Source organism: Pleurodeles waltl, chromosome 10, assembly GCF_031143425.1.
Source record: "Pleurodeles waltl isolate 20211129_DDA chromosome 10, aPleWal1.hap1.20221129, whole genome shotgun sequence".
Taxonomy (NCBI): domain Eukaryota; kingdom Metazoa; phylum Chordata; class Amphibia; order Caudata; family Salamandridae; genus Pleurodeles; species Pleurodeles waltl.
The window spans coordinates 258,914,449-258,925,502 of NC_090449.1; the positions used below are offsets into that span (position 1 = coordinate 258,914,449).

General features: G+C 42.6%; 1 protein-coding gene across 1 annotated transcript; it reads right to left on the reverse strand.

The window, feature by feature from the left end:
* Window positions 1-3,706: 3,706 nt before the first annotated feature.
* On the reverse strand, window positions 3,707-7,078 carry LOC138261440 (hemoglobin larval subunit alpha). The gene is made up of 3 exons (XM_069210388.1): window positions 6,917-7,078; window positions 4,419-4,623; window positions 3,707-4,028 (listed from the first exon to the last, which is right to left on the reverse strand). Exons 1-3 carry the CDS (start codon window positions 7,009-7,011, stop codon window positions 3,900-3,902), a joined length of 429 nt encoding a protein of 142 aa, XP_069066489.1. The 5' UTR covers window positions 7,012-7,078; the 3' UTR covers window positions 3,707-3,899.
* Window positions 7,079-11,054: the final 3,976 nt, after the last annotated feature.

Here is an 11,054-nt window from a genome sequence, read left to right on the forward strand (position 1 = left end):
CTGTTAAGTAGGCGATGACATCGAGTTAGGAGTGGGTGCCTATACGGCAAAAAGCAACATTGACAGCGCTTAGACTTTTAATGGTGCAGCCAGATAATTCTGAGGCATATTGGATGTAGCTTGGTGGTCAGTCGTTTGTAGATAAGGATATACCAGTGAGCCGTCATGTATATTCTATATTTTGGTTACTATTTGAGAATTTTGGGTCTTTGCTTGTTGGTCATATTTAAGTCAGGAGTTTCAACATTTACACACCTCTTGAATGATTTCTGTTTTCTGTGGGGTCGATTGACCCTTCTTAGTGCCAGCAGTTACTGTATGGTATTCAGAAGCTGATATGGAATTTGGGTGATTCTTTGGCCCATGGGAAAACAGGTGGGCCGAGTATGGTTTTGACATTGAAACTTTTCTTTGGAAACTGATTGGGTGAAGATGGAGGTGTGGTTGCCAGAATACAAGATATGGGGTTTGTTAATTGTTGGACGTAATTCTTCCAAAGAGTAAATTGAAATTGTGTGATATTCACATTGTAGGATTACTGCTTCACAAGCTGTCACGATCGATAGGGTGGGGGCAGGATTTAAGGAGTGTAAAGTCTTCTTGCTTAGTTTTAATGGCAAATCCCTGTGAGGGTGGGCAAGGAGGTAGCAAAGTCCATTGATATTTTTTTAAGGTACATCAGATGTAGTCGTCTTTGGGCTGTGTTGGCCAGGGATGTGGCCAGAAGAATGGAAATAGGAAGGCCACAACATTACATTTGATGAAGATTGTTCCTCTTTTTGTGGCACTGGTGTTATGGGGCAAGTATGTCCAGAATAAGAATGTGTTGTTTAATATGGACCAATTATCAGTGGCAAGTGTTGACAACAGGTAGTCCACACAGGATATAGAGATTTTGCAGCTATTGAAACTATTCGTGCTGGGATGTATGCATTATAGTATAATTGTGAGAGCAAAGCATGTCCAGGGCATTGATATTCACAGTGTGGATGTGTTATCTCGTTTACAGTGGAAAAGAGTCTGTGGGCTTGCACTGGAACTAGACCCCCCATGTCAGAGGACTTCTGGAAGTAGGAGGTGGAGAATGATTGAGTTGATTGAATGTTATTTGCTGCTGTCAACGTCATAAGTTTGGGTGGAATTATTGGCACCAGGAGCTCAGAGATGACCTTTGGAGACTGACGATATGGTTCATTTCATTACATCAATAACTGAGAAAAATTGTCTTTGGTCACCATAGAGGGTAAGCTGGAAGGGACTGCATTTTACAGCATGCTGCTGTGGGGTGTGAGCCATCTGCAGTGGACATGGGTAGGAGGATTGTAGAAGGGTGAGTGAGGGAGAGATAGGAGGTGGGAAACAATAGCTTTGTTATGTCGGTTTTTGCCTGCTCTGCGCTACTTATGTAGGTATGGCAAGGTAGTAGTGTTTTTTTCATTGTTGATGGTGTGTTTTTGGGACCTTTCGTGTCTGAGCTTTTGGGGGCCGTAGTGGTTTGTACTGGGACGAGGTGGTTAAAAAATAGCGGGTGTTAAAATGTGTCTAAGAGAATCAAAGTCTGATCAAAGGAGTAAGGATAGGTTGGTGTTGGTAAAGGAATACATGGCGGTATCTTTATACCCAGTAAATTGGTGGCAATTGTCACTCTGAGTTTAGAAGGGGGAAATGGGTTTTTAGACAGGAGGATAGTTCTAAGCTTTCTAGTTTTCAACTCCTTATGGTGTTGTGTAAAGTTTTGTCGTTACTGAACAAAGCTAAGGGTTTTAGTACACCTTCATTTAGGATAGGTATGGCTGCAGGAGCAAGTGGGTGCTGTATATTGTTGCTAGTTGTGATACAGGTTGTGTAGAAGGCATGGGGAGGGGCTACATAGCAATCTTGGTATGTGGTCATTCTTTTATCAAATGGGCAGCACAACAGGCAGAGCAGAGGTGCTTCTGAAAACAGTTGGGGGTTGAGAACTCAAAGCTTTAAGTTAAATGGTGGCGAAGAGGAAGTGTGTGATGGGGAGAGCTATTGCAGACTCAGACATTTATTCAAAACCTGGGGTTGTCCCACCTGGAGGAAAGTTTCACAGTGCACTTGAAAGGTTTGGTTTTGCTGAAAGATATCAAAGACCTCATAGAGTCTATGGTCGGAAAAGGCCCTTGTGGACTCATTTGATTCCTCCGAGAGGCTGACAAGGTTCAGGGAACCCGGACTCTGTAAATAAAGCTGGTAGGAAGTCAAATAGAGAAATGAGGATATTTTGCAGTGGAATGAATAAGCAGAATTATGCCCTCTGATGTCAGATTTAAAGATTTTCAGTTTTTTTGGGGATGTGGGATATACTAATCAGTTATGGGGATGGAGTTGTAACTGATCCAATTTTAAGACAAGTTGGCCAGATTGCTTTAGGAAAGGTTGTGGTAAGAGTAGGATTGGGGGACAGGGTCAGAAAAACTCCTTTCCCAGCGTTTTTTCTGGTGGTAGGTTTACCTTCAGATTTATGTTTTAACATAGGTTGGATATGCTACTGGGTGGGTGGAACGGCTGGGGGAGGGAATGGATGGAGCTTGGAAATGTTCAAAGTTCATTGGTAAAGAAACCGAAGACGTTGGTATGTGAATAAGTTGAATTATCCAAGGTATGAACAAGAAATGAGGTACATTGGTATTAAGTACAATTGAATGATGGTTATTTAGAGGTAGAGGGTGTTCATTGGTTAGCTTTTGAATTCTCTTTAGTGATGCTTTAATATTGGTCTGTTAGTCTGTATAGTGATGTGTCAAGGATATTATTGATGTCATGTGCGCCTCTCTCATTAAAGTGCTTTTAATGTATAGAGTGGTTTCAGGAATTTGCCGTCTTGTCTGATAAAATCCTGGGGCACAAGTGGCCTTGGAGGTCTCCTCGGAAGGGTGGTGCACTCCGGGGACCTCTGGGGCTGGCACTAGGTAGGAGTAAGGCGGGAGGGGTTAGCTAAGTTAATATGTGATGGTCAGGGCATTGGGTCACCTTTGTGGATTAGAGACGCATGTCGGTACCAAGGAAAGACGGGGCTACATAGAGAGCCCCACTCTTCCTCCCATGCAGAAGGGGTAACAACAGGATTTATTGGGTAACTGTAAGTTAGGATGGGTTAAGTTTTGATCGCACAGGTGTGCAATGTTGTTTTGTAGAATGTAAAGGAGTTGGCGCAGATGAGCAGGTGCAGCAGAGGCAGCTTCAGAGTCTGTTTTAGGGACTAACATAGGTTGGTTCCTCTGCTGAGTGGGCGGATCAGATCAGGGTGGGGGGGGATGAAGGTTGTTAGAGTTCAGAGTTCACTGGCAAGAAACAGAAGGCCTTGGCATGTCACGCAGGGTATGAAAAGGAAACGCAGTACATTCGTATATGGTACCTCTGAAGGGTGGTTATTTATGCGTACCAGATGTTAGCTGGTTGGGTTCTGATTCTTGTTTAGTCTGGCCTTAATGTTAAATCTATGTGGAGATTTGCCAAAGCCTTTGTAGACGTTTCTCATAAAAGCAGCCACTTCCACACACTTTAATGTGTAGCATGGTTTCTGGGGACCCCTGGAGGCACCCACGCAACTACATGGGAATGCTTTTTTGTGCTTCATGTCCAACATCAGTGAAGTGAAGGCCTGAGGTATGCCAGGCCGTCCCACAAAGTCACCTTCCTTCAACAAGTCAGAGAACAATTGTATACAAATGGCCCAGAATGAAGTTTCACAGTTTTATTAAGATGTACAAAAGAAACAATTGACCACATCTGATGGAGCAGGTAGCACAAAATAATGACTGTTCTACAAAAGGGATTGTAGGCTCTCTTAGCTTTCTACAAGCTTCTATGTGTACCATCCTGAAGGTCATCTTGTTTTGCTGTAGACGGTCTTCCTGAGGTACGACCACAGTTTATCTGTACTTGGAGGTCAGGACGGCAGACACTGCGGCCAGGAACTTGTCCCAGGCAGCCTGGCACTGAGGGGTGAAGTCGGCAGGGAAGTGGGCAGCCAGCACAGCCTGAATGCAGTGAGACAGCAGCTGAAAGAGAGGAAAGCAAGAGTTGAGCACCACAACAATGGAACATTTGCAATGTGTGCCCTGTCAAGCCCTGATCTAATGAACTTTGTTTCATCCTACAAAACAAATTCTCCTTCTTGCCTATTTGGGTGCAAATTGGGTACCTGCCACTTTGCGAACCCTGATATCTTATTTTTGTGGGTGCACCTGAAATGTGCAGCTCGATCGTGATTGGCTCCTCTGTATCTGTCAGTTTCAGAAATGCATAAAGAACAGCGGGCAGTTATTATTGTACAAAAGTAGTTCATCATTTTGCTTCAAATGCTATCTAACGAATCTAAAAATGTAGACCAATTGCTAATTTGTTTTTTTGTGTATGCAGGTTTTTGGTTTAAAATGATCTTGGCTCACCTGGAAATTTCCGGGGTCCACGCGGAGGTTGTAGGCGTGCAGATCGCTCAGTTTAGACAGGGCCTGGTCCATGCTGTCGATGTGCTTGGCTGCTTCACCGATGGCGCTTAGGACCTTGCCTCCATGTCGTTTCACGTCAGCAGAGCCCGGGGAGAGGTCGAAGTGGCTGAAGTAGGTCCTCGTCTGGCCGAAGCTGGCAAACAGCCTGCAAAATATGTCATCTTTTAAAAACACCGTACTAAACATCACACTGTTTGCAACTATATAAGCATTTTACCCCTCCCATTTCTCCCCATTCTTAAAATAACAACTACATACATAAAGCGCCTCGTTTAAAATCTAAAATTGGTAACAGATATTTTTTTGCAGAAACAGATCAGTGTCAAAGGACTGACGAATATGTTTTATAACAGGTAGAAAAAAGTGAGCAAATGTTTTGGGAAAAACATATTTGAACGTTGATCGGCAGGCGGCGCTGTCGCTTCTGCTAATTTATTAACATATTAACCCTTTGGTCGTAGCTCCTGTTTCCAACGGTCAAGCTTCCTGTCGCCCCACGTTCGCTCAGACTGCATGAAATGGAGATTTACTGGAGGCCAGGGTCCTGATACTGTAGTACTCATGACTTCTCATCTACAAGCTGTAACATACAGGCTGCGCCCACTTCCCACCTTCCAGGGGGTGCTAATATTTATTATTTCACCATCTCATCATAAACTCTTACGACCCCACAAGCTCTAATTCTTTCCACTCGCCGTCTGTATCCCCTTCCTGCCTCACTCATAGGTCCTGACCCCTTTCCACCACGTCGATGAATCTAACTGGTTAACACACCATAATTTCAAATCTATCACTCCTCCACAAAAACTTTCAAAACTTCCTACACCCTTAGAGATTCTAAACACTTACCACATTCTCAGAGATGCTAAGATCGTATCACCTTCCAAAGCACTTCAACCTGCTATCACTCCACCCCACACCCTGCACCGTAAGCACTGCTTAGATTCTGACCTCCTTCCACCACTTAGGTTGCAATCTCTAACCACCAACCCACAAATTCTAACCTTTGACCAATGACCTGCATTGTAACCTGTTACCACCAATAGTCCGGAACCTCCTCCTACCTCCTCAAAGGCGCTATTCTCTTTCCACCGCCACCAGCGCTCTAACCCAGAGCTTCCCAAACTGTGGGTTATGAGCCAGTAGTGGGTCATAAGCAGAGTTTTGTTGGGCCATGAAAGTCCAAGGAACAAATAAAGATGTCTGTACATTCTGTATTTGCATTGTCACGTTTGGTGCCTTCAAATACAGAAGTCAAATGTCAGGCTATGTCTTCCGACAAATTGCTTCTTATTTTCTTAACACTGGAATTGGCATTTCCACGTCTCTTATTTGCAGTCAGAGAAATAAATAAAAGAAAGGCTGTAAAATGCCATTTTTGTACCACACAACAAATGTAAATACCTCTACATCCACTTATCCATTTAGCAGTTAGGAAAAGAAAAATGAAGCACATTGTTTTTGTAATGCTGACGTGATGAAAACAGATTTTAACAGGATCAAAAATATCAAGAGACTTTCCCTGGTGATGCACAGATGAGAAATATTCACTGAAACCTAGTTTTCAAACATCATTTATGTGCTAGTGCCTGTGAACAATCAGTGGCCATTTCAATGAAATCGTGCTGTCTGTAAATGACCGCGGGCTACTGCACGAGGCTTTAGTTACAGTAATAAATAGCCCATCTCATGTCCAATGAAGCTAGGTGGGTCACAACACTTTGTTGTTCTAAAATTAGTGTCTAGTTCAAATGTTTGAGAGACACTGGGCTAACCTCACACCACCCGAATACTTTCTAACTTCTTACAGCTCCCAAGGGGCCCTAACCCTGCATGTTACTAATCAGCGCCAAAAACATATTTCTCTGGTGCTTGAACCGCCACCTTCAGATCCCAGCAGGATGTCTCATCCTTCCAAATGAAGCAAAGCTGGGTCACTGCCCCTCTTAAGGGCGTCAGGAAAAACTGCCAACCCTTGTAAAGAAAGCCTCAGCACTACTGCTGGCTGCTAATGTGATCTACCCAAGATATGGCGTCGTGCCATACCAACAAGTGTTGTTGCCCTTATCAAGGTATGCCAGGAATGTGTGCCAACAGTGTAGCCAAATCAACGCACATTTACACAAGGCTAAAAGTACACCACCAATACACGGTGACATTCAGGTTATATTTTTAAAATCCTGTAACATTTTAATTTGCACGCGTTCCCCTAGCACGGTTAGAAACCAACCTCAGCTCACTCTGCCAACTTCTGAACCAAAAGAAAGCTGTTTATGGGATGCGTCGCCCGACAGACTCTGACCACCTACACTGGCCTGATCACTCTCAGTGCCTGGCATACCGTGTGCCCCTAAGTGGATGCTATCTGAAATAAAAGGTTACACGTGATAATCAATAACATGACGTGTTAGAAGTTAGGCGCTATCATTAGGCCTCACCTGTCCAAGGCTTCACCTCCGAGGGCATCGCAGTGGCCAGAGATCTTTCCGCAGAGGCCGACCACCAGGGCCTTTTCTTCAGCTGACAGAACCATCTTGAGAGTTGAGTGCTGGCGGGCTCAGGGTCGACCAAAGATGGAAGTTAGAGACAGTCCATGCTGTGTGCTGGACAGAGCCCCTTTTAAAGGGGAAGGGGGACGAGGAGTCTGGAAACCTTCCAACGTGATTGGTCAGTTTTGGGTTTCACCCAAGGAGGCGGGGCTATGTTATCTCTCCTGAAACACTCCAAGAAGTAGGGGGTCTTGGCAGTATGACGTGCAAAAAGACCTTATCGGCAGGTCACGTCTTTCAGTGACTTGACAAAAAAAGAAAGAAAGGTCTGGAATAAGAAAGTCCTATTTTACAGTGTATTACAATGCTGTATGCTATTACTGTTATAGCAATGCATCCTTCTTCCAAAAGCCTCATTCATAATTTAAATAAATCAAACATGGCGCAGTAACAGTTCTTTTTATGAAACATCTCACCTCCTTGCTGCTCTGGCCATGAGGACGAGAAAATGTTAAATATTGTACAACTTATACAGGCATCACAAAATGCCCCCAACTTGAAACGAGGTGAAAATCAGGGGCAATGGCTACAATGGCTACAACGCTTTAGGTTATAAATGACTTTTTGAGGTGCTCATAAATCCAGTATTAATGGTGATGGGTTTTAATCACGGTTTATACAGAAGAGTATTCCTTTTATGTGTCCTGTGCTGAATGTTGCGTTAAATCCATTTCTCTGGCTTTTACAGTAACTTTTTACTGACAGGAAACTGGTTCTAAAATAAAACATGTATTTCGATTAGAGAAAGATTCTCGTTGAGGCAATTTCTATGTAAACCAGTTTCCCATGTGTTAAAATCAACTGAAATGAAAAATGGGGAAATTTTGCGCATTTTCTGTAATACGAAATTCAGGAATTGCACCGGTGCAGCAATATTTTCCCACAGGCCTACACCCCACCTATATTGAACGTAATGCTCTTTCTGCAATACAATTAGAGGTCTGTGAAATTGCAATTTTGTTCTCCTGAATTTTATGTATTTCTCGCAAATCTACAGAAACACAGAAAGGTAGAGATGTTCTACAAGAGTCAGGCGTTCAGGTCAAAATGAGGACTTTCGAAAACATTTAGTACATGAGCTTAATTTGTGCACACTGAACACTGCACACATACTGACACCATTGCTCTCCTCATTAAAAATATAATGCTTGCAAAGGATTTCCTGAGAAGTGTGGCCCTTGACTAACTGGATATTACAAGGTCATAAGAGTAGACAAACTACACAATTACCAAGTAAAAATTACAACATATGAATTGCGTGGGCTAGATCATTGTAAGGGTGTCCACTGACTGCTTTAAGCCTTCAGGAAACCAGCAGCTATTTTGAATAAAGACAAAGGTGGGAATTACCTGCAATACGCTTGGAGAGCTTCTGCTTGTGGCAGAATATTTGATGAGTGGTGGCAATATTAAGTATAAAATATTTTTTGGATTCATTCATGTGTATTAAATAAAATTGGAGGAGGACTGAAAATGATAATTCTAATGCATAACGAAAACTAAAAAGCTCTTAAGAAATACAAATATTCTGTCTTGACAGAGTTAAAATTGAGTATTGCCAAAATGCAGTGGATTGTAATGAGGCTCCGAGCAATCGTAAATGGTTGTGCTTAATGCAAACATTTCTTCTATTTTATTATTTAGCTGTATGTAAAGGTGCAAATCCGTATGCCAGAGTGGCATGGCCTACCTTGGGCCTGTGCTGGCTGTGCCACAGGACTCAAGTTAGACATCGCTCACGAGGCCTAAGTAGAACCGGTCTGGAGTGGCTTGGGTTCCTAACTGGAGAGGACCTGATGGGACTGTTCCTATTAAAGCAGGACCGGTGTGGATTGGTGTGGATTTGTTTTTATATGCAAGGTCTGTGAAAAACGATGGATTAGAATGCACCCGAGCGATCAAGTTGGCAGACATTAATTCAAGCTTTCTCTCTATCACTTTGTTGTTTGTTACAAAATGTTTTCTTACTTTGTAGCCGGGGAAGGGGAATAACCAGGGGTGCAGCTTCCATTAGTGCAGAAGGTGCAGTGGCACTGAGGCCCAGCGGCTTGAGGAACCCACTGAATCTTCATTTGTGCTGTATTTCACTGTTCAAACAGTGGCCAGGGGACCTATTTCCTTCCTGGCACTAGGGCCAAAGGCACACTGTCTATGGCACTGGGAATAACGTGTGAATTATGGAATTGCTGGTATTCACTTTTCCTGCATGTTTTGTTTCTGAATTCAGAGGATAGCCATACTCATGCTCCATATGTTTTCAGCATACATACATACAAGAAAGAGACACAAGCTGGGAGTAGCATTAGGCATCACACTGACTACCTCGTTTCAGTCTGCATATTTGTGTAGACAATAACTTCTCGAGTGGGGTCTCAAAATGCGTAACCGTTAATTCAACACCATGTACTTTAAGAGTACAAGGTCCCAAAAGACGAAACCGTCCTCTGCTACCATCTACTGATAGAGCGGTCCGTAGTAATGATTTTACCTGTATTCGGACGCTCTTTAGGCCGATGAATCTTTTGACTAAGTGGGAACTCTCTGTACTCCTAATCGATCAATTTCATTAAAATCAATAATTAATAACGAACATAAGCAATACCTTGATAGACATAACACTTAACAATTAATCCAGAATACATTTCGGCGAACCCTGACCTTTCAGTCAGGAATAACCACACCAGTTTATTCAAAGTTAGTGAATTTATTTCCCTATATTAACAAAGCTAGCACAATATAAATGTGTCTCAACACCAAATGATAAACATATATGAACATTAGTAGCTGTCCATAACGGCGAAACAGGTGCAATCTATGTAGCATTTGAATCACAAGGCATTCGATAATAGCAATGCAAATCACTAATACGATAATCTGTAACGAACTAATTGCATACATTTAGTCAGCATAACAAGATCTCAAATTGCATCGTGCGACATATGGAATCCTCATCTAACCTCAAATTAGCATCGGCATGTGGGACTTCATGCAAAAACAATTTAGCAACATTAATTTAGAAAAACTCCTAACTAGGGCTCTTATCAAAATCAGCAGTTGGTTACCTAAAAGTAACACAATGCAATTTTACAATTTCCTTTCATATTTACCAATTACGATCAGCATACAAGGAAGTCTTCGTCTCACAGGTACCGTTCTTCAGTCAGCATGGGTACCGTTTCGATCAGCATAGGACGGGGCAAAGGGGCAGGGTGGACGGGGCAATTGCCTCACGGCGGCAAGGTAAAACTACTACTTCATGCAAAGGGATCAAAGTTAAAGTTTCTAGGGCAAGAATCATTAAAGTCTCTTTCTCCCGATTAGAGAAAGCATCAAAGTCTCTTTCAAAATGGCGTCGCAGCAAAGTGGGCCATAATAGCTACGAAGTCTACAAAATGGCGGGATGTCCAATAATGGCCTAATTTCTCCTCGTGCACCTGGTTTTTATAGACAACAGTTCGAATCCAGTAGGGTCTTCCATTGGAGGGTTCATAGGTTAGCTTCAAATTGTCCAATCAAAAACGACAGTTCTCAAGCTTTTACTTAAGCATACATTATCCTTGGAGATGGGTACGCAAATTGCAACATAGTATACCAATTAGCTTACTTTCAGAGCTTCCATTGTCCGCACCTGCAGATCGACCTTGGAGTAAAGAGAAAATATGCCAGGCTGGCACGAAACCTTAAGATAAGCATGTGAACGGTTTCTGTGGAAAAGTACAGCTTCAAGCAAAAATACACGTTTATTAGCACAGTGGAAAAATACGAGCATCTAAACCGTGAGACCAGGCAACTAGGCCAAAGCCTCCGCTAAAGTCATGCTAAGCTAAAGCATTTCAAACGAGCAAATCATAGCACACGTTTACGATTATGTCGGATTAGTGCAATTCTAATACACCACGTTATATAAAGCACGCTTATAAATGTTGGCAAACTACTCTAAGGGCACATTTTGTTCCCGTACAATCTTTATTAGTTCGGTTAAAGTCACACATGATTATTTCACACTATGTTTACGCATTAATAAAAG